Below are 24,944 nucleotides of genomic sequence, written 5' to 3'. Positions count from 1 at the left end.
TAATTCGTGAAGACTGTAAGTTCCGGTTGTGTGACAGCAAGGCTTAAGCTGTCCAAGACGTTCTCTACAGTGATTAGCTCCAATTCCACAACTCGGCTAGAAGCTGACAATCATGTTATGACTTTTTCTTATATTTTATTGCACTTTCCCCTTTTCAAACTAATGGGGGTGAACATGCATTCCTATCTTGCTGTACGTCCCTCCCCTTTCATTTTCTCATTTTAAGTGTCTCTGCCTTGACTTCATCTTCTCAGACTGCTAATCCAGTCTTGCCCCTTGTACCCCTGACATTGCCGCAAGAAGAGCAGATTGTAAAAGGGAGGAAGTGGGAGGTAATGTAAATAATCACAAAGACAGGCAGACGTGGTGTCATGTGAAGGTCTGTTCTTTGTGTGTGTGTGTGTGTCTGTGTGTGTACAGTACTTCTGTTTTGAAGCTTTTCACTTGTATGGAAAGAGGGCAAGCTGAAGTCAAGACAGACAGTTTTAGCTGCTTTCGCAGTGTTGATAAGAAGTCAGCAGAGAGTTATGTTTTCTGTTAGATGTGACCCCGATTTAAGGAAATGGTTTCATACTAAACCATCACATTCTGTGAGATCTTATGAACCTTCATACTGGTCTCATTGATAACATATAATCCATAAATCACCTCCATAAATCAGCATGCTTGATATAGATCAGCTTCCAGTGCCAGTGCTTGACATTCTCATACTCAAGACTGCCAATAAATTGCTACAATATAGAAAGAGAGAACCTAACGTGGAACATTTCCATTATTGATCTTTCAAGGTAAAACCAGTACGTATAACCATGGTTAAAAAGAAACTACACCTTCCATTAATTCTTAAATTTTACATATTACAACATATAAGAAGATGTCTGGTCCACAGTGTGATTATTTATTTAACAAAAACTAAGCCAATGTACAAAAGCAGTGTATGGAAATCTAAGAACACTAACAGTTTATAAAGGCACTTTTAGCAGCAATAACTTGAAGTATTATTTTTCCATATCAGTCTTTCACATTGCTGTAGAGGAACTTTGACCTGAATTCATGGTCAGCTCAGTGCCTAGTTTGCCCAGATCTTGTGGCAGCAATGCAAAGTCCAGTCATTTCACTGCTTATATTCTCACATTTTGAAATCATTTGAAAATAACTGCATAACTTGGCTCCAAATCTGCAGCCACTATTATATTTGTTTCCTATGAGAGCCTGACAAAAACTGAACAACTCGTATTGCGCAATGATCAGTTCTTTGGCTCTTTTCAAACTGTATGCAAAAGCATAAACATGCAATTAAAGATGAGGGATTTAGAAATCTTCAGCAGTAGACCCAATAGATTTAGATGGTAGTCTGATTTCTTTTATTTATTTATTTATTTATTTTTGATAAATCTTCAGCAGTAGCGAAGATGTTTGTTTGTTTTTTTTGTTTCTTGTTTTGTTTTGTTTGTTTGTGTGCTAAAGAAAACCTTCAATTTTATCTTTTCAATAAAGAAACCTTCAAATCCTGTCTTGTGTAAAGGATTCATTTACAACTTTTCTAATCTATTTCTTAGGCAACCCCAGATGCTCAGCCCTGCTAGGTATCTTTCAGACCTGACATAAACCACCTATTATGCTGAAACAATGAGCAACCTTGTTGCTTTTGTTATTGTCTATCTTTAATCAGATTCTTTAAAATTACACGTATCAAAGCTGCTTTACATTCTTTCAACCTTTTGTACTGAATTTTCTTTTCTGTTTTGTGCTCTTTCAGTGTTTCTTTTTGTTGGCATATTGCATTCTTTAGAGTAGACCAGATTAAATCGCACTTCAAATTCCACCCCTTACAGGGAACTGTGTGCATTTTTTGTTTATTGCAATAGCTGATGTCTGATTTTTATGGAAGCATGCTAAATTAAATGAGGTGTCGTGGCTGCAAAAAATAGATGAATAAAGCAGTTTTTGGACATTCTTCTTAATAGCCTAAATTATACACAAAAGAGTAGTAAATTTGGGTTTATAACAAATATCTGAAGTACAGCTTCTACTTCTTTTGCTTGTTATTACTGACAACAGCTAGATTTTTTGTAATATTTAGTTGTTACCTAAATAATGTATCATTCTAGTAGCCCAAGACCAGAAATGATCAACAAGATGAACCTGAATTAGCTAATAATACAATTATATAATGACAGAGAGGTGGTGATATGATTTCAAGTAATCTCGGTGGAAATTCCTGCTATTTGTGTCTTACCTGACTTTGTGGTGTAGTTTCTTAGTTTACTCATAAATAATTATAGATGGTAACAGAAAACATTTTTCCTAATATTTTGTGCTAAAAAATTGCATATATATGAATCTTTCATTCCTCCTGAAGAGTAATAGGTGATTGTAAGCTAAAAGATTGTGTAGTTTACAGTATTTCCTCCACTCGATAATGCTGTTTAAGTGCATCAGGCTTCTTATCAACTAAACCTGTAGATGGTCTGACTTTATAGCTGCAGTACTTTACTGCAATAACAAATATTAACAACTCGTCAAAAGAACCAAAACAAATATGAAAATGTTTTAAAAATGGATCACACCAAATTGTTAACATTTTAGTAGAGACGGTCTGCATAGCTGCGTCTCTGAGGCCCAGGTATGCTGTATGTCATTATTTGATCTTTTCAATTTTGCCACATTCTTCATTTAAATGGTCCATTTCCTGAAAAGACTGCCAATTGAAATATATGTTTTTGAAACCAGAGCTACCAACACACTTTTTTTTATTAAGACTATATAAATTTTAAATGATATAACGGAGAGTGAACAGCAACACCCAAGTGTTACAAATAAAGTATTTGTCCATACCTATTTGTTTGTCCAAACTCACATTGTTCTTCTCATATACCGTAACCATCTATTTCTTCTTTTTAGCCAATAAAATCATTAGTATCTCCTCATTCATGACCCATAATCACAGTCACAAACAACTCAGGTTGACCAGTACAGTAGTTTACCTCCCTTCGGGCCATAGACATAGACAGCCCATGTGAAAATATCCTTGCTTTAGCACAAACGTTGTTCCAACATGTGATGTGTAGAGTATTTTTTTTATCATTTGCAAACATTTAGAATCAACTTGCTGATAGTCCAGCCATGGTATGAAGTCTGAATACAAATTTCTGAATGCTGAATATTCAGTGTTTATTCATTAAGGCATAAAAAACCTTAATGGAAGTTTGGCTTGGCTCCCATGTACACTTCGCTTGTTGCAAATACTCAGAACTGCACATAAAATGTAGTCTGAAAGTCTGAGTGCACAACAAGAGCACATTTATTCCATCATTCATTTTCAAATGCTGTGTCTTGGGATGTTTTGCTTTACGCGAAACAGGAAAAGGGTATAAATATGCATTTGTTTGTTTTTCATGTATGAGATATCCATTTGGTGCTGCCTTGGTGAAAAGTCGTCAAAATTGAGTCAGGTTGAGATGAAGGAGAATGAGAAGCAGAAGATTTAAGCATTCTGTGGATTATTGAACTGATTCTGAAATTTCAGGTCAATCAAGGAGACTGAAAATGCACCATACTTTTGCTTTGGGATCACATTACATGAATGGAATAAAAAGACAAGCTATAAAGCAGAATTTTGTTTTGTTTTGTTTTTTTAACCGCAACGTGTTCAGTGATGATAACAATTTAACAATTATTTTTGCTAAGAGTAATTGATATTATGTAATTGTTCACTTATCAAGAGAAAAAAAACACTTTGTTTTCAATGAATATTAAAAAAATGCATCTTAATTTGAAGAAGTTCATGCACCAGAAGTTCATCAACTTATTTTCATTAATTCATTAATGCTATTCATTGGTAAGTATTTTCTTCTTGCTCTCGCTACTGGACTTGAGGTCAGCATACATTCACTCTGGGTTCCTTTATACCTCTGTGTTTGCATGCTGACCATTTTCTTCATCACTAAAAACTGTAATCAGCTATCTGCTCATCATACAAAAATTGAACCACCATTCTCTGCACCTGATTATAAAACATGCAAAAAAAAGATTGCCTCTTTTTTTTTAGAATCTCTGAAAAACAAATTTGTATATCACTCAACTTTTTAATTCTCAGCTTGGTCCCTGACTCTCTGGTTACCATCCCTCTTTTGGCTACTGTCCACCCAATTATACTTATTCCCCATTTTTAGTTTTATTTTAGTATTGTCTTCTATTCCACCTTCAAATTGTACGACCCACTGTCTGTCAAGGTTCAGTTACAGCTGTCCGTTTCAAAATGGGCCTGTAGTGTGTGGCAGGGTTAGACCCTTAGTCTGGTATCTTCAGGTAGATCACTTTTTACTATATATCACTATGGTAGCCTATGCTCCACATACAGTATAACCTGCTCCAACTTGCTCTGTGTTCAAGCTCCAGGCTGAAAACCATTACCATTTTCCACAAATGGGAATGCAGTGGTTTTCTTTCCCCAGACATAAGACAATACGTTCTATTACTGTTTCATCAGTCCTCAAAACATTATTCCAAAAGCCTATCATTTCATTTTTAGCAGAAAACAGATGTGCACAAGTGCTTATTTGGGGACGCAGTGCTTTATTGTTGCTCAGTATTCTCACAATTATTGACACATGAACATTAGCAAATATGGGACAGGCTTGTAGTTCCTTGTGAACTCTTTCTGGAGTGGCGTTTGAGCGCTCATGAAGAGCAGATCAATAGTCTTGAATTTCCTTCATGTGTATACCCTGTCTAAGTGGAGTATTTATCAACTACGTGACCAGCCTTCTCCTTTTTCTCCATCATGGTATGAAGCGAAGATCAAATTTTATTAGATCCTTCTTTCTTAAATAAAAATGGTTTCCTACGAACAGTTGCCACTAGTGTCATTGAAAACACCTAATTCTAATTTAACCAAATATACTGATAAATCTGGGATTCACTTATTATGGCCCTTTGCAAACGTGAAGTGTATAATTATTTTTCTTAGGTAAATGAAAAAGTGTAATGGTTTCATATAATTTGATTAATTGGGTTCTCACAATTAACTTTTAGGACTTTAAAATATGATGTTTCAGGTCATATTTCTATTTAATCTTAAAAAACAAATGAAAAGGGAAAAGGTGAAAAATCATTTGTCACAAAACATGGCTGGCTTGAAAGTATACATATCAGCTGATGTAGTAACTACAGCTTGTCGCATATTACATCCAGCAGTTTATGAGAAAAAAAATCTAATTAAATACTGAAATTGCATATCTCAATACTTATGCAAATACTAAAGCAAGTGTTTACACTTACACACAAACTTGAGCAGGACTGTATCTACTTACAAGCTATGCTTGGCCACATAAGGGCCACATAAAATTGAATTAGAAAACCCACACAAAGAAATCTCTGGCTCTTTGAAGATAAATTCTAGTGTGAATGGTTATAGAGATTTATACACAAGCAGCTCAACTCTTAACCCCAGGTGATTTAACTTGCCAGTGCCCCTCAGTACAGGTGAAGTAATTGAGTAAATAGAAAGGCTATGAATATATTTCCATCTTATCTCCGCCCATAATTTTCTTTAGAAAGCTTACCTCAGCAACTTGTGTTGGTCACAATGAAAACTGTATTGGCAGTGGGTCATGCTGTGTATGCACATCTCTGCCTGCTTTTCAAGATAAGAGTGATTATGAAGTGAAGGGTGGCATCAGATTTCTGCACCATCTTCTGTTCTCTTCTCTGCTCTAGTCTTTAATGAGACTGCACAAATTTTCTGAAGGTTTCAAAAAGAAGCAGGGGGAAGCATTAAAGCCACTTGCCTATTCTTCAGTAGAATCACAATATGCAACCAAAAGACTTTTGGTCTCTTGAAGTATAGCAAGAAAAATAAGTTACAAGGGTAACTTTTTTGCACATCCAATGGATGCATGACCAGGCTGACATCTGGAGAACTGAAAGGACAAGCCAGCACTTCAGTTACAATGGGCAAGTTACACAGTTACAATCCTTATCCATTTTTGCCCTCCAACACATCAACTTCAAGGAATTCTTACTTATGTGGCTGATATGTTTAATGACTGTCTGATGTAAATGATGAAATATGCTTGATATGGCCTCCTATTTACACAGTGTTGATCAGGGTGAACTATTTTGTTGTTGTGTTCAATCCTCCAAAGATATCAGTATGTAACATTTTAATGCAGATATTTGTGCCGTTGTGTTTTTTGCTTTGTGTTTTTTTATGCCTGAGGGTGAAAACACATATTCTCTGTGTTTTTCTTCCTTTTTATTATACCTGTTTGTTTTTCCATTTTTGTTCTAGATGGGAAATGCCTCCGAAACATTTCTGTTCATGTCTAAAATATCAAAAGACAATGACTTCATCATGGGAACTCTCTACACCATTTTTGGTGAGTGATTTATCCCCCCCAAGGTCAATCCTTTTAATGTGGACTCAAATTCTTCAGCTCTTTATATTATATTGCTCTGTTTCCTAGGTGTGCTGTCGGTGCTTGGAAATGGCATCCTGCTGTTTGTGGCCTATAGAAAGAAGTCCTCCTTAAAGCCAGCAGAGTTCTTTGTGGTAAACCTGTCCATCAGTGACCTGAGCATGACCGTAACCTTGTTTCCATTTGCAATACCTTCAACCTACACACACATGTGAGTGACAATTCAGGTTTTCATATTTTTTTCAAATTTCATCTAGTCCTCTTTTATGTCATCTTCATATTTTTATCTTCATGAGAGACAAGGACAGAAGGAAAAAGACAGATGAAGAGTGAGGTTAGAGGAGTGGTTTGAAAAGCAAGGCTGTAGCTGCTGACGAAAACTAGGGCTTTAACAGCCTGAGCAGTAGTTTACGACATGCATTAAAAGACAAATTAAGGTTTTGTAAGCAGATGCTTGCAGACATAAATTTATCATATTTGATTGTTTGTTGATAGGACAGATGAAATACAAATAAAAGCATTTTTAAAGGCTTTTGTGGTTTTTCCATTTGTATAAAATGGAGGTGGAAATATACTATCATGCTAGATTTGCAACACATTAATGGTATATCTGATATTGTCACTTTAATCTTTCAGAGCAATGTCTTCAGTATATTCAACAATTTGAAAAAACTGTTGAAATTTGAAAAAACCCTCCACATTTATGAAAACATTGATATTCTAATTTTGAGATCCTTTTTGCTTGTAATTCTTGCTGTGTGCTCATAGCATAGACCTTGGGAAGAAGCAGTAAGTGATTTCTGACTTTTTGGCCAGAGTTTTGCCTCTGAGGCTTTACAAGGTTGTTGAGCCCAGCTGCAGCCTGAAAAGATGACTACAGATGCTACTCAAGGTTGGAAAAAATGCTGAAAAAGACACAAGTAGCATAGCAAGGCCCTGTGTAGTGCAGATGAAAAGCCAGCATTTTCACTTTAACTCTGTGTGAAGTTTCCAGGTGTATGATTTTAAGTAGTATTTGTGCAAAAAACAATAAACAATGCAAATGTCTTTTTAACTCCACTGTCATTGAGCTTTGGACAATAACATGTTTCCTATTTTTGTAATATTTTCTTTGTGTTGCACTGATAAAAATGTTTTAGATAATGTGGAAAGCATTTATGTCTCCTTTGTTCAAGCAACCTACATAATACCTTTGTCTGTCTTCTGTCTCTTCCTATGATTGTCTGCCTGCTGTCTTATTCTCTGACCATTTGCTGCTGATAGCTGTCATATGCACCACTATTGGGTTAGAGTGCTTCACCGCATGCTACATTTGAATATGACTCAGGAGACCAGAAAATGTACTGCAGTCTCATTGACTGAAATTCACCAAAGGGAATTTGCAGGCAAACCCTCACCTAATATCACACAGTAACACATGTTCTGTTTTCTTTCTCTTCTCATTCAGGTGGTTGTTTAATAAGACAACCTGTACTGTGTATGCCTTTTGTGGTGTTTTGTTTGGCCTGTGCAGTCTGACCAACCTAACGGTGCTCTCCTGTGTCTGCTGGCTCAAGGTCTGCTGTCCTAACTACGGTAACAACACCAGTTTTTAATGCTTTACATTGCAATTCAGCATAAAGTTATTATCATAATAGTGAAACAATGCACTATTTTAACACTAAGGAATTTAGTGACCCACGAGAATGACCCAGACTGAGGCAATGAAGAAAATCAAAGACATGGTTGTTTAGGGTTATTGTGAAACCAGTGAAATAAGATTCTGTGTGATCCCAGTGAGTTTGCTTGAAATGTAATTCCATTATTGGTTGTTTTCCATGAATGATCTACAGAAACCTTTTAGCAAGTTTTCAGGTGTTTTCCATTTAACATTTTTTTCATTCTACAACTCATTTTGAATCACAACCAAACTTATGCTCACTCACTCACATGAACTACTTTGCTGTGTCAAACTGTTTCTGTATGGGAGTTCTCAGGATGCAGTTGGCATAAGATGCAAGTGTCCCTGCCTCTTTCCAGTATCACTTCACAATAATTATTTCATGATGCTTTATATTGTAACTAAAGACTCTACAGTATTATTCCAAGGCCCCCCAACAATCCAACTATCCCGGCAGCCACTTGGCAGCAATGGGAATGAAGAACTCATTTTAACAGGAAGAGACCTCTGGCAGACCCAGACTCAGGGAGGGAGAGCTATCTGCTGTAGCCATTGGGGAGTATGAGAAGAAGAGAGAAAGAAAAGCATAGAGAGACAACATACACTCCAAACACATACACATTGCAGTGCATCAAGTAATATCATTTTGTTAGATGCAGATAACATCACAAACAAACCCAGAAGGTGTTTTGTTTTGTTCTTTTATTGTTGTCGTTGTTGTTGTTGTTTTTTAAGTGGCTGCCAAAGCAGCAGCATTATTGGATGTTACTAGAAAAAGTCTGCATTGAGAGGAGTGGTGGTGGAGTATGCAAGTTTCTTGTTTATACTCCTTTTGGATATTTGAGTTTGGAGCTTTGGTTTTGTTTTAACCCTTTTATTTGTTTCATTTGTGGCTTTTTTATTCTCTTGTGTGGGTTCTCTCTGGCTTCTCTCACAGTCCAAAGACATCCAATTATTGGGGTCAACTGGTAAATCTAAATTGCTCATAGGTGTGAATGTGAGTGGTTGTCTCTACTGTAGACCAAGACAAGTTACTGTTTCAGAAGGGTTTTTTTTTCTTGTTCTGTATCATGCATCCCCAAAGGTTCTGTGTGATATATGTATATGTTTAAATTATGAATAGTGTGGCCCTAACAACATGTCCTAAGATTTTGTTAGGGCCACTATGCAAAGTGATATTATTCCTGACACTGACAGTTCTCATAAATGTCACTTTTAATCTCATAATCTAACTCTATAACTTGCTTATATAGATGTGAAATTATATGTTGTACAAGCAGCTACTGTGTACTGTAACACAGTACACAAGTTTAATAAATGAATAGGTCACCTGTCCAGGGTGCACTCCTCCTTTCACTCTATGGTAGCTCTAGCCACAATTGGAAAAGTACACATTTACCAACAAACTAGGCACTTTACAAATATTATGAGTATTCTTTTATTGACAGTAATTATTTTGAAGTTTGGCTTTGCCCATATTGATCCTTGTTAATAATGGTGTTTGTTGCCCCTTCTTGAAGGCAAAATCCTTGATTCTGTAAAAAGAAACTAATCAAAGTACACCAGCAACTCAAGAGTTCATTACACAGTGTAAGGGGGCATGCTGCAGTAATGTTAATTTTCAAGGCTATAACATCTTGCAGCTGCATCATATTTATTGAAGGAGATGTTTGTTGGGCCTTCAAATGTTGCCCATCTTTAAACATGTATTTTCCAACAAGGTCTTATACTTGAAAAATATACAGTTATTCACAATTTATTGGCAGCATGCTTAGCTACATTCTTGTAGGGATTACTAATAAATTCAGAGTTGTGTTGGTCTTTTACAGGATAGTACAGTACTGAAACCTGAGTCATTTTCTTTTCCTAGAAGAGATGGGCACCAATGTCCCCACTGTTGCTTCATCAGTTCACCTTCCTTGGACCACATTGCATTTTAATTTTAACACTTTAGATGTGATTGAAACTTTCAGCTTTAATTTAGAGGGTTTAAAAAAAGTATTTCATGAACTTATTATTCCAAAAATTTGAAAATTTAAATTTGAAAATTTGATATTGAAAATTCTAGTGACATATTTCCACTGGAATTCTCAATAAACAATCCCAAGAGTTGTCGATATAAGTGACAGGGGTTATCTATAGGTTGAAAAATCTAAATAAACCATCAGACAACCAAAAGGCATGAGAGACCACAGAAGAGAACTAAAGTGTGTGATGACAGAATTATTTCCATGGTTAAGAAAAACTCTTCCATCTCCACGGTGGTTTGCGTGTCATTGTCAAGGTTTATAATCAAGATATGTCTATAGTCAATATATGTCTTCATGACTAGATGACAAGAGGGTTTCCTCAAGGTTTATATTGGTAGTTACACTGAAGATTATGAAGGCCAGAAGTAGCTGTACTATTTTAATGGTTTTGTTAAGCCCTTGAATTAAAGCTGAAAGTCTGCGCTTTTGTCACAATTTATTTAATCATCCACTCTGGTGTGTACAAAGACAGAAATTACAACGCAAAATGTGTCATTGTCCGAAAACAACTAATGACTGCAGCTTTAGCAGCAAGAAAGGCTTCTATAGATGAATTGAATGAATCCAAATAATTTTAATACATAAAAGTTTGTGTTTCCTGTCATTCACTGTGTGTTTTAAAATGTTAGTTGTTCACATGTGCATTTTTACCACTTCAAATCAGTATCAACAAAGACATCTTTATTCTGGGTTAAAAATCAAGGTGTTGATTCCTTGATTTCAACCTTTCAAAACTCTCAGTGCTATTGCTATGCGAAGCTTCACTAATCATACTTCTACTCACCTTCTTTTATTTGTGGGTTTGCATCCATAGTCTAAAAATCTCAAGGTTAGGAGTTTTAGATAAAATTCCCATTGAGTTCAGATAGAATAATGAGATTTTTTCCAGTCACAACTAAAAGGGTTCAGCTATTTGCTAATTAGCAGCAGTAAAAGAGTAAAAGTAGACTGGTTATTGAAAAAATGACCAGATTTAGAAATGCTAAAGTTTTAAAATTAAATTCTAAAAAAAGGAACAGAATTAGGCAAGAGAAACATTTATTGCAACATTCATGTTTGTGTAGTTGGATAGTTTAAACCAGTTAAAATGTCATTGTGTCATATATATTAATTATTCACAGTTAGCATTTTGTTTTTAATCCTGGATTTTACCTCTGTAGTTCTCACCATCATGCTGGCGTTTGTACTGCTACAAATCTGATGGTAATATGGTGCCCTTTCCTCTTGAATCCATAGAAACCAAGGGTTTTATGGGACACTATAAACTGGGGGAATTCTGCTGCCGCACTCCTCCACAAAATGTTAAAAAGCACAGTTACGTTTTGTGGGCTCTGATAATTTGTTGTTCTACACAGTTGTCTATGACTAAGCCAAACCAGCACAAATAGCTGATTCTGGGTCAGTGTAACATTTCAATACACTGTTAGCACATCCAAAAAGCACTGAACTCATGGTTGATAAAGGTTAATTTTCAAGACTTATCATTTACTTGTATGTGCTTCATTAAACCATCCTTTTCTTTAATATTTGAAACTTTGATAATCCGAAGCAGCACTTGACTATAATTCATAATTTATAATTCATAAATCATCATTTTAAAAAAACACTGAATATGCAGGCATAAATTAATTGATAACCTGTAATTAAATTTTAATTTTGAACCCTTATTACTATTCTCACTCGATGAATGGGTGTGCTGATTAAGTGCCAGATTTAAGCAATATTCTCATTTATATCCTTTGCACACTTGCCCATACACACTGCAGGGATCACAGAACTGGGGGCTGCATCAATCATCTTTATAGTCCACTAGGTAAAACCCTGCCTAACAGGCATGTTCTAGTACTATAATATAATAGGAAAGCAGGTCAAGCTGTTCAAGAAACAAAATCAAAACAAATGGAAAAAAGAGCACAGACAGCACAAAACTAATGTAGTGCTGCCGGATGAGTTATGAGATGCAGGTGGAGATTATATACATCTAATGAAAAGTGTCCACTTACAGTATATGATGCAGATATTTCAGGATTTGTCCTAACTTTGGCTAATAGGCACATTATAATTGAAGGCTGTGTTATGAAATAGCTCCTCTTGTCTGTTTTTTAGTGGCACGCAGTCTATAATGCAGAGAATAAAAGCCAAGGGACTACAAGCTTCACAAGCAAATGTGTTTGAAATGCAAATGAGCACAAATAATTACACTGTCATATATTTTTTCCTGCAAGAAACTTTGTACAAATGTGTTGTTTTCTTGCTTTTATACACTGTTACACAGCCCTCCTAGTCAAACAAGCACACAAACAAAACAATGTGGATGTTTGGATCCAGACAATAATTGCAACCATGCAGTTACTGGAGTTTCACACCAACTTATACCATCTGCTAGCAGAAGGTTAGACCAAGAATAAGTGTAATTTGTTGAATCAGAGCAAGCCTCCAACATATTTGCGCCTCAGAAATCCTTGGCCTCACGCTACTTTATGTAAGAATTTTTCTAATAGCTTCCAGACTATAAAAGGGAGAGTTGTGGACTTTCTTAGAAATAATATTTCCTTGATGTGCCACGTGGATAGCTGGAGTTCTGATTGGGAAAGGGGTGGCCAAAATCAGATAAAAGCCAACTGTAATTGCTGACACAGTTGAGTGAGTGCCTTGGGGCAAAATGACCTCCCCCACCATCAGCTTGAACCATAAAAACGGGCTGGCATCCTGCTGAAGGGGCTGTGTGGTGTCATGAGTAAGGTTTCCTCTGTTCTCATCTTCAATTATTACCCCTTAAATCAACTTTAGAAGAGTGTTGCCAGTAGTGATGTGCGAATCGATACTAAAATATCGATTCCTCCGATACCAGTCATTTATGTTCTAGAATCGATTCTCATATTAAAATATCGATATTTTAGTAATTTAGGGTAAATTTGTAGTTTATCTTTAACAGGAACACAGTGGAAACGATATAATTGTCTACTTTTGAAGGAACTACTTCCTTCCTGTTTCGCCTTTCATAGTCATGTGCGAAATACGGCTGTATAAATGTGTCGCAGCCCCTTGGCGTGCGCACTCACAACAATGGCTGAGAGTAAATGGAGTCATGCGTGGATGTATTTTACCTCCACAAACAGCCGAGACGTGGTTTGCGATACATGTGGCAAGACAGTGAGGTGTTGTGGCAACACCACTAACCTCGTCAAACACCTCACAGTAAATCATATCACAGAATATGACGAGTGTATGTTGAGGCGAACTGAAGAGGAGGAGAGGGACAGGTGCTGCTAGGGCGAGACAGACGTCTCTCACGGAGTCCTTTAGTGCTGCAGGCAAAATTTTCAAATAGGCACAACTTCAGTTTTTTTTATTTCTATATGATAATTCTGCATTATTAAGCGATAAGAACAAGTAGTTTGATGTCCCGTAATCATTATGAAGCTATAATTTGAGATACAATAAATAAAATAAGTTTTTGTACAAAGTATCGGCATCGGATCAGTATCGCCGATACCACCCAAGGAAATCAGTGGTATCGCACATCACTAGTTGCCAGGGTTGTTTTGGCATTTTTTTCTGAGCCCCTTATTTGCTGGATAAGTGCAGTACTACTTGTAGTATGTTAATAAATCACAGTGTATCTTAAATGGAGCCTACTATATCTTCTTTATGTCCTTATCTGTTGATAATCAATTCTAAAACTCTTTTCTCTTGTCCTCCCTCTGCCTTCTTACACTCTTCTTTAGGTAACAAGTTTTCATATGTCCATGCATGCCTGCTGGTTGCAGGCATCTGGTGCTACGCTGGAGTCTTTGCTGTCGGTCCCCTGTCGGGCTGGGGAGAGTACGGGCCTGAGCCTTATGGTACAGCATGCTGCATCAACTGGCATGCGCCGAACTATAATTCTGCAGCTATGAGCTACATCGTCTGTCTCTTCTTCTTCTGCTATATTTTGCCCTGCACTATAATTTTTCTTTCCTACACATTCATCCTGCTGACTGTCCGTGGCTCACACCAGGCTGTGCAGCAGCATATGTCCCCACAGAACAAGATCACCAATGCACAAACGCTTATCGTTAAGGTACGTGCATTATTTTCTTTTCAAATGACTTATACTAAATATTATTTCCTTCATGAATTCATGTTTGCATTGCATGTTATTTGCTGTGTTGTGTCTATTTTTAGCTTTCAGTGGCAGTTTGCATCGGTTTCCTGACAGCATGGAGTCCATATGCTATTGTGTCCATGTGGGCAGCGTTTGGTAACTCAACAACTGTACCACCTATAGCTTTTGCTGTGGCAGCTATCTTTGCCAAGTCCTCCACCCTTTACAACCCTATCGTCTACCTGGCTTTCAAGCCCAATTTTCGCAAGTCCTTGTGTCGAGATGTGGCGAATTGCAGAAGGAGACTCTGTGGATGTTTGTGCCAGGGTGGCTCTGCAGAGAAGGGAATTTGCAGGCAGTCCCATCACAAAGAAGAATGCAACTCTACAAGGTTATCCAATGGGTTACCAGAGAACCACAGGACCTGCAGACACTGTCCTTGCCCAGAAACAGACACCGGCAATAGAGAAAATTGTATAGACTACAGTCCTCAGCAAACCGCCAGGATTCTTCAAGGATCCGTACACAGTGAAGTGGCTGTCAGCCAGCTCTCCAATGAGATGCAGAGTGACTTTCTCTAGAGGAACAAGTGGAACTAGACAACAAGTCACTGTAAAAATGAAGTATGAAGCAAAAAGTGGCACGAATGAACCCCAAATAACAGTAAGTGCAAGTTGGGGGGAAAGTGAAAATGCAATCAAACAAACAAACAAACAAAAATGGTAAGACTGATTTAAAAGAAAAAAAAAAGTTTAAAACTACTTTCATGCCTCAAATATGTGATACTGCCAAAAAAAAAAAGTGGTTAAAAGCCAATACAGGAGGATAAGCAAGCCAAACATTTCACTGGTGTGTGCATCAGCATTTTATCAGGTCAAATTAACAAGTGTCAGCAACTATCTGATCAGTTCAAGTGTAAACCAAGACTGAAGAGTCACCATGCAAGTCATTTTACCCTGGACTTGGAGGGAGGAACTGACGATGAAACTTCCTACTCCCTGAACCACATTTTATCTGTTTATTACGAGCACTGTATTTAAATATTATGTATTTATGTATGCCTCAAATTGAAGGACCACAGGGTTATTGTTATTGTTGTTGTTGTCTTTGTTGTTGTATCTAAAATGAAAAGAGTGCTTTCACCTCATTGTCGAGGAGAAATCAAAACCTCTACTCCTATAGTTAAAGCAGACACTTTGGGTGTTAATACAAAGCACTTAGGGAAAGATTTGGCTTGGTGAACCACCTTTTTGTCCAGAAGGTATATCTGCAGGGAGGAGATGTTGTCTTCTATTTCCATTTTTCCTAGTCACCTCTGTCCAGGCAAGAAGATCTTGATGGAGTGGAGAGTGTCAGCTGTTTAGGCATTTCAGCCATTTTTTATAGTAAGCCCTTTTTCAGTGACTCAAAAGTAATTGGACTAACTAACATAATTTTATTGTTTTCAATACTTCGATGAAAATACGTTGCAGTCAATCATTGCCTGAAATCTAGAACATGGACGTCACCAGGTTGTTGATTTCACCGGTCCTAATGTTTTTTCTGATATGTCCGTGTATGTTCTCAGTAATCCAGGTCATGGTAGTCAAAGGAGATTGGAAAGAAAGCAACTGGACTTCTTTGTGAAGGTCTTTCACCTGTCATCCAAGATGCTTCTTCAGTTCTGAACTTCAGAACTGAAGAGGTGAAAAGTCTTCATGCAACATCTTCACAAAACTTAAAGAAGTTCAGCCACTTCCTTTCCAAGCTCCTTAGACTATCTCTCTGATAGATTTTCTATGACTTTTTAGCCTAATGCACAATGAAAATATCAACATTTAGAGTGAACAGCTACCAAAAAGCATGTTCAGCAATTAACTCCAATTCTTTCATCAGTTTTAATTTGTCGTAGAGTAACGATGGAACAGGTCTCATCTGGGCATGAAACCTTTTGACAGTAAATCGTCCAGTTACATTTGAGCCTCTAAAATTGAGGGACATATAAAATTGAAAAAAATAAAATAAAATAAAATACAATACAATAAAAATGACTGTAATTTATGAACTTAAACTTTAGGTTATTGCAGTTACTTTTGTTAAACTTCTTGTCTGATTTAAAACTCACCGTGATGGTGTGCAGAGGCAAAATTGCCAAAAAAAAAAAAGAAAACACTGTCCAAATACTTATGGACACTACCTGTTTGTGATCAGAACTACATTGAACTCTGTCAGTGATTCTCTTTGGGTGGTTTTAGCAGATTCTGAAGACCAGTTTGAAAGAGCAAAAAGAAATTTCTTTGTGCAGAATTTCTGCTACAAATGAATTAGTATCTTTTATGACATTAACTGTGGAAAAGACTCATTAAAAGGCTGATTGATGATTTATTTATCTTGAATTCCGAGCCTGGGATTATAAGGTTGCCTTTGGCGGCAGAGCTGGGTCATATTTTCATTCTTTTCAAAAGGAAGAAGAAAAAATAAATAAATAAAATGAAAAAAAAAAAACCACCTGCAGCATTTAGAACTTAGAAGCTTCTTTTTCATATTTTGGGTTAGGATTTTTTTCATGTCACAGAAGCATCTCTACAATGAAGCCCAACTAGCCAAGGAAAAAGTGAGATGGTTATTTGGTTTAAAACAAGCACTTTAGGAAAACAAACTTTTTCATTAACTTTGGTTGCCTTAGGCTTGGAAAGAGGCTTTAATTAGGGTACTAAAAAAATGCTGTCCTGTTCCAAATTTCCGCAAATAAACAGGTTAGTGTGTTATTATTACTGGCTTCACTGAGCACCAAACCTATGAGACTAAGACCCAAAATTGTAATAAAACTGAGCGATCTTTTAATCAGAGCCATGTTAACAAAATGGGAGAAAAAAGCCTGCCTGTGGATAGAACGCTTGCCTTTAGTACTTCTTTTGCTTGTTTTTAATGTGAGAGACACAAGGCTTTGCCTCAGCACCTATCAACATTATTTTAATTTAAAAAAAAAAAAAAAAAAAGCATAGTGAGGATGGATGAGGTTAACTGAAATGTTTGTCCAACAAGCAATTTTATACCCCCTCCCTCCCGACAGCATAGGCCATCAACTCAAAAGTACAAAACGACCTGCCATGGGCAAAATTAATTAGATGTGCTGGAGTGCAACTTGTGATTAACTGGCATGACTTTGATACCACAATTCCTTTCTTACAGAAAGGCTGAGACCGAAGACTGCAGTTCTGTGCAGTTTACACACAAGCGCACACACACACACAAAAACTACAAAAGCATTTTAGATTTTCTGCTTTCACGTTCAGTTTGGCATGGCATAATTAGCTTAAAGTCATGCAAAACAACCAGGTCAGCACATGTGGTGCATTCTGCTGTTTGCTACAATAACTCCTCTAGCCTCAGTCAGGACCGTTTATGGAGAAATGGATTCAAAATTACTAATACCACCTGAACTATAATACTCCACATGGGCTTTTCACAAGACACTTAGCCCTGGGCTTAGACGCTTGTTAGCTCAAGGCTTATTTCTCAGTTGTGAACTTAAGTTGTGTTCAGGCTGACATTAGCACTGCTCAGTTTGCTGAGGCTAGAACACTGATACGTGGGAGATTCAGCAGAATTATGTACTTCTCTTTTTGGTGTTGTGCGTGTAAAACTTTGTGTTGAGGTCTATTGAATATGAAAATGAATATGCACAGCCGCACACAATATTATTCAAATGTGGACGATGCTGAAAACAGCAGCTGCACAGTATTACCTCACTTGCTCTGGCACTGTGCACAGGCAGTAAACTGTATAACCTTGGACGAGCCAGGAAAGAAAAGGAGGGGGAAGTCCAATTTATTTTAAGCAGCTTTAATAAAATTGTCCCAAAAGACACTGCCAAACTTATTAACTATTTCAAAATCTAGGAATTTTTAAAATATTAGCAGAATTCTTTCTGAAACACGTATGAGCACTGTGAATCCAGGGAGTCTGAAATAAATTAAAGTAAGTCATACTTACTTATATATGTCACAGATATGAACGCGTGCCACATTCTCCACCTTTAAAGAAATTACTTCTGCAAAGAAAAGACACAAGTTAGGGCAGAATAGTGATTAAATGTGATAACTCATTAGATTCTCATTAAATATGTGACAGCAATACAGAATATGAGAGAGGTAGGTTACAGAAGCATGTCTCATAGTGTTGCAGTTCTAACTTTTGTCTCGGTGTTAGGAATTACTTCACAGTGTTTCGCCATCTGACGGAACTCATCTATTACTTAAACCAGCTTTGCATGAATATGTTACTCAATCAGATCCACTACTGACTTTATGATTAGTTTAGTTTTATTTATTAGTTAGTCACATCTTATTAGTTTATTGAATATATAATTTCCTACAATATTCATTAACTACAATGTCATTAAGATAAGGGAAGGCCATAAGTATGATTGTATCCATTTTGGTTATGCGACTAATCAAAGCTAATAAGGTCAACACTTTCTGCATCGCATAAAAACTCTCTCCTACACGACACTAAAGGTCAGTCAGGAGGTACTTTATTGCGATATGATACTAGGTTGGTGCGTCTTCATCCTCATGCAACACACCACCAACAGTGCAGCCTTTTGCGTTTTCTACTGCAGTGCTGTTTTCTGGCTGAACACCAAATGACAGCTGCTTCAGTCTCTAAAGTGGGATAACCCCAGGCAACCTTCAGCTCAGAGTTTACAAAGCCCAGATCTGTAGTATTTGCTGTAATATAACTCTGATTGTTCTTAAAACTATTTTATGAGGTTTCACAAGAATAAAAACAATGGAAAATCTCGAGTCTGACCATATTAAAAGAGTTATGTACGTCAAGTGTTGCGATAAATTTAATCCAGACTTGTGAAGTTCAAGTTTGAGAATCTTTTGAACCTGGAGCTAACTGTGAAATGAGGTGAGGAAAGCCTCGGGCCGTCTGGAGCTCGAGTTGATTTCAGCTGACTCATGTACATGTGAAAACTTGCTCCCTTTGCAAAGACAACAACAGGCTCTCCACGAAATCATAGAGTCAGTTTTTTATTTTTTATGAGGATGTTGTAGACAACAACATCATCTTCAGCTTTTCATTTATATATCAAAGATTTCCTGGATGTTCAGGGTAAGCAGCTCATTGCTGTTTCTTGCTCCACAACCTCCAGGTTGGAAAAAAAAGTGACACAAAGCCTTTGAACTGTGTGCAGGATGGTATGGTAAACATTTCCTAGAAAGAAACAAATGATTGTACTTATTTTTCTGATATGTGACTAATGATGGTGGTTTCATAGTAACTATAACATTAGTAGTATAAAAACTGAAGTGTGTGAAGTTTCTGCTTGTCATGCTGCAACCAAAGGTTACAGTCACCTTTACACTCACTGTCAAAGCCAAAATACTGTCTTGGACTGTCATATTTTTCTACCAATATCCAGGTTAACATAATAAAAAAGAAAAGAAAATGAAAAACAACATATCAAAGACTCGGCTGCAAGTCCAGTGCTTGATAGGCTCTGTTTTGCCCACAGTCTTTGGGCAAAAAAAGGACATTCAAAACAGGAAACATAACTGTGAAAATCTAATTCTGATGTCTATTTTTTCTATTCTGTTCTACTCTATGAACAAATATTGCAAGTACCTAGGTGTGCAGTCTGTACCACTAGCCATTCTACCTGGGTAATCTACACTGACTTTACTCCTTCAAATAATATTGCATTGTATATATCTGACGTCAGGGATTTCGTGTAGATTGTTTGCATGGATGAAGATAATACGTGTTTGTACAAATGCCTAATTATAATGTATGTTATTATAAATATCAGTCAAAACATGAACATAGAGATGGGGCAACACCTTGCAGTGTCTTGAAATGGTGATGATTTTTATTTTCTTGATGTTTTAAATGCAGTCCAAACAAGGTTTCAGTCCAAACGAGCTGCTTACTTCCTTTGTTCCCTTCTAATGTCTATAGAAAAGAGAAAAAAGGCTGGATATTCAATTGGCCATAATATAAAGCCCATTATCCAAGTGGAAAACTTATCTATAATGATGTTAATGTGCATGCATCTGGTGAACTTGAATTGAAAGATTTAAGTACTTTGAAGGCTTTAATGTTGTTAAACAAGCTTATATGAGCATTTTACAATGAGGGAGGTTACATTTAGTGCCAATATGTCTGAGCTGTCTGAAAAAGTTCAAGCTTGGTGCAATTATAGTTAGTCCTTACATTAATAAATCCTGTTCCCACCATTAGAGTGTGTTAAAACTTTTGCTAATCATATTAATCTTAACCTTCTTTCTGAAGGTTTCTGTATCTGTATCTTCTGTATCTCTATATTCTGTCAAGATACAGCTTGGCAACATGGCAAAGACCTTTGAGTCTATGCTTGGTCAGAATATTACGTTACATTCTGTTTGCACTGTGTCCATATAGCTGTATTAATGCATTGTAAATAAAGATTAATGTAATTGAGCAATGCAACTAGAATTTTCTGACTAAAACAGCCAAGTCTTTAAATCAATCCATGTTTCCCTTTTTATTTTCTGAGATGTAGTTTTGTTCATGAGAACACACACACCAGGAGTTTTGATGCACCTTTCTTCAGCTTCTTAGACACAAACAAAGCTGAATGTGTTGTGTAAATATGTATATGTGTGTCTGTCTGTATGTATGTATATGAAAACAATTCTGTCTAACTACATAGGCTTGAACAAATGCGTTAGATGTATTAAATTATTCTCATTGTTGTCAGTGATGTTTCAGATGCACTGTGAAAATGTTTATAGCTTTTGTTTCTTGTTTTAAAATTGTTAAAGATTGTTTAAAAAAGTGTAAAGTATATTTAGCCAATGCAATATCATTTGTTCAGAAGTAAAATGGAATGATAAATAAATATTATTTGGTATTTAATTGGGGTTTTCTTTAACTACTTTTAAATACTATACACAGAGCCCTAAAAGACACAACTTAGTCCTCCAACCATAAACACTGAAACTGGGTCCAGTGCAGTTCAGGCATCAGACATAGGCAGGGCTTCTTGTTGTGACGGGATAGCCACAAGCCCCTGCTGATCACTACTGCTTTTCTGGTGTTTTTCCTGGAGAGCCTTACCTCACTTTAACTTACTAGATCTTACCAACCACAAGTTCGCCTTGTAATCGGAAGGTTGCCGGAACAGTCTCGGTCGTTGTGTCCTTGGGCAAGACACTTGACCCGTTGCCTACTGGTGGTGGTCAGAGGGCCCGGTGGCGCCAGTGTCCAGCAGCCTCGCCTCTGTCAGTGTAGCTGTGGCAAAAATGTAGCTTGCCATCACCAATGTGTGTGTGAATGGGTGGATGACTGAATGTGTAAAGCGCTTTGGGGTCCTTAGGGACTAGTAAAGTGCTATACAAATACAGGCCATTTACCATAATCTGGGAGTAGTTCCAGATATCTGTCTTTATGTGGGGATTTCATTCATCTTCAGTGGAAAAACATGGAGGTTAGTAATGGGAAGAATGGCCTCCCTGACCTAAAACATAGCAGCTTTTGATTGTTCTGCACTAAGCATTAAAAAGCTATCGCAAACATCATGTTCAAGCATGAAGTAGCTCATGAGTGCACTTGTCACTGCAGTACCCTAGGCCAAAGGTCAATAATAGACTTTTTTTTTTGTCATATCAGCTTGTAGCCATACGTCTCATACGGTCCTGTCAAGCGACCACCAACTAGATTACTCTACTGATCCGTGTATTTTTGAGCATCAGCCTTCAGTTTGAGGAAAAAAAATGTTCTAAAGAAAAGCATTGCCTGAGGTGAAGGTCAGCCTCTTTCTGTCTCAGCAACCCTGCTAACTTATAACTTGTGTCTATCCCTATTTTCTTGTATTATGTCCTGTTTGTGTGCACACACAAACATGCACATCATGTTTTATTGGGGTTTCATTAAGAGGATGGCATGGACTTTTAGTCCTAATTGACTTTTACAACAGCGTTGTGCACTTCCAAAACACAAATCCTGACTGACAGTGGTGATTATTTGTCAGCTATTCACCGTAAATGAGAGGGTTTTACATAAACTTCCTTTCTTGTATGTGTGCATATATTATGAACGTGAAAAATAATTATTCTTGAAAGGCTTTCATACAGTATAAATTGAAATCTATGTTTTAGCAACATCTTTGACCTTGAAACAACGTTAAAAAGCCAAATATTTTTTCCCCATTTCATTTCATAGGAGATTGAAAACACTATCAGCTGGTGTTGTTTCTGCCCTTTTTTTTTTTTTTCATTCTTTTCCTTGCACACCTGGCTTATTGCTTTAACCCTGCAGATTTAGATATAGTTGAGAGCAGTTGCACTCCATGCAAACAGATGGATGTGATCTGGCTACCTCACCTTAACAAGATGTCCCTGCTGAACGCCATCTGCCAAAATAGCTACACTCTGCCAGTAGCAGGATGGGGAGGCAAGTATGATCGTGGAGTGACTGCAGAAGCTAAGTCAACACATTCTCACTGCCGGCTCGTCACATTCTGACCCCATCTGGTTATACTTCAATGAACTGGGTACCCCTTTAGCAGAGTTTTTTCACCTTGCAGGGTAGTACTTTGAAATAAAGCAAAATGCAAATGAGAAAGCACAAACACACTAAGCAAAGTTTACAATTGGAGACACATGAGGTGGTGGTTTAAACTAGGATTTTCAGCTAGAAGGAACAAGATTATATCTCATGCATCCTGCTACTTTGTAGGTTTTCATTATCAGAAACTTTGAGGTTAGATTTACTAAAAATAAAAATAAATAAATACAGGTTATATAGGCACACATTCACTTCACATTCAAACACATAAAGCAAACTTTTTCCATCTGCAACAAGCTTGTCCTCCGCTTTCTTGTCCTGACACATTGACAACACTATCATCTAGCAACTTTCCCACAGCCTGTGTTACGATGGTAATTGCAGCTGGTTGATCAATAAGAATCCAGACTAACAGACATCATCTGGCTTGTTTTGTGAAGAATGTGAATAATAAATTATTTAATTACCTAAATCACTGCACATCAAATCCTAATCTTGCCCAAGGCACCAGGAAGGGTGCCTGACTGTTGTCCCTTTATGTGAAAATTTACTTCAGTGAGCCAAATAATGAGTGAACTAGCTGTGTAAGCAGGGCTGAGCATATGTAGATTAATCCCAATGTCCTTGTATACACTGGCAGCAAAAAGCAGCAAAATGTGAATTTATTACATTTTCCTCCTTTATTTCAAAGTAATGAAGTACAATTAATCTTAACAAGGCTTCAGTTTCAGGGACAGCTTTTAATCATAAACTTCTTCTCCAAGTGCCAGTACTTGCAGTGTTTTTAATAGTTTCAGGGATCAAATCCTTTGTGCTTTCACACTTACGCTCGCATTTTATTTACTTGTTGGATTTTTTCTTCTCTTGATCCTGGTTCCACATCTTATCATGTGAAAAATGTCCTCGTTAAGACCTAAGCCAAGTCATCATTTCCTGCTTAAAATTCATTTAGAATCCCTACCCTTGTCTCCACTTCCACAGTCTGCATGCTGTAGTGACCCAAACTACACTACACTGCCAGTAACAATAATTTCATCAATGAATAATAACATCCAATCTCCCATACATGAATAAGTCATCCACGAACACAGAATATTAGTCTAATTAGATTTTCTGGCTGGAAGAGTATTAAAGTAGGTTAGACACAACTGAAATAACAAACCAATTCACAAAGAAACACAATGGTGATCTCTTTCTGTATGCTGTGTTTGTAAAAGTAGATGTCTGTCACTGCAGAAGTCACTGAACAAGCCAATTTGTTTAAGACAAGTTGTGAGAAGATAGGTGGGATAGAATGTTGAGTATGATGCAGTATGGTGCAAAAAAAGTGTCAGCTAGGACAGAAACTGAGCTTCAAGAACTGTTTTAAATGGATCACTGTGCTCAGGTGTTGTCAGTTTTAGAGGTGTTATCATCTACCAACACCTCCCCTCCTGTACCTGCAAGGCATGCTGCCACAAATCAAGTAAGAGGAAGACAGTAACGCAGGACAGAGAGTTAATTAAAAAGCTGTAATAGAAACACTATTTTTGTTTCCTTCCAGCGGTAGTGAACAAAGAAGAACCCACCTGAAAACCAAAGAAGTACTGTCATTTCAATCTTCCCATTCAGTTGCCTGAGCATCATCCAGGACCAGTACGTCTCTTCTAGTCACATCTGTCATAATATTGCCAACAACAGTTAGCTCATTTTTAAGATCCTGCACCCTGGTGACAGTGATATGAAGCCAAAATGAATCACTCGTTTCATTCTGAAGATTTTCCTGACATCAAATTTGGGTCCAAGTCACACTATGTATTTTATTAACATACAACATACAAGGAAAAGTTAAATAGGATTTACATTTTTCAACACAAAGATTACCCAGATTGTTTCAACAAACGTTAATATCTTGAGAATATGTGTAGAAATTAAGTGATATTCAAAGTGCTCTGAGCTCATCCGTGTGTTTGGATAATTGTTACCTCTGAGAGGTTTTATGGATATTTCCTGTGCCTCAGACAGAGTGAGATGCTGCCTACTTTGTAGCATGCTTGTGTTAAGCATTAATGTTTTCCCACCAGACTTTCAGAAGAAAACTCATGTCTTTCTGTGCTTAAGCACAGAGCATAAAAGAGGAAAATTATTTGTACATGACTTACAAATTATTGCTCTGACAGATTAATTGGCATGAGATTTAATTTATACACTCCCAAAACATTTTGGGT

At 37.0% G+C, this 24,944-nt stretch overlaps 1 protein-coding gene across 2 annotated transcripts in view; it reads left to right on the top strand.

Annotated features, from left to right (window-relative positions):
- opn7b (opsin 7, group member b) overlaps positions 1–18,107 on the top strand; it is a 79,419-nt gene extending 61,312 nt beyond the window's left edge. For both annotated transcript variants that reach the window (XM_006796323.3, XM_006796322.3), the window contains 5 exons: positions 6,296–6,383; positions 6,471–6,633; positions 7,870–7,997; positions 13,841–14,175; positions 14,280–18,107. In XM_006796323.3, the coding sequence (XP_006796386.1) occupies positions 6,296–6,383; positions 6,471–6,633; positions 7,870–7,997; positions 13,841–14,175; positions 14,280–14,780 (1,215 nt within the window). In that variant the 3' untranslated portion in view covers positions 14,781–18,107. The remainder of the gene's footprint in view (positions 1–6,295; positions 6,384–6,470; positions 6,634–7,869; positions 7,998–13,840; positions 14,176–14,279) is intronic.
- The last annotated feature ends 6,837 nt before the right edge of the window (positions 18,108–24,944 follow it).

Source organism: Neolamprologus brichardi, chromosome 20, assembly GCF_056152115.1.
Source record: "Neolamprologus brichardi isolate AB-2024 chromosome 20, ASM5615211v1, whole genome shotgun sequence".
In the NCBI taxonomy this organism is placed as follows: Eukaryota; Metazoa; Chordata; class Actinopteri; order Cichliformes; family Cichlidae; genus Neolamprologus; species Neolamprologus brichardi.
Note: the sequence above shows the minus strand (reverse complement) of the source record. Positions and strands in the feature narration are given on the sequence as shown.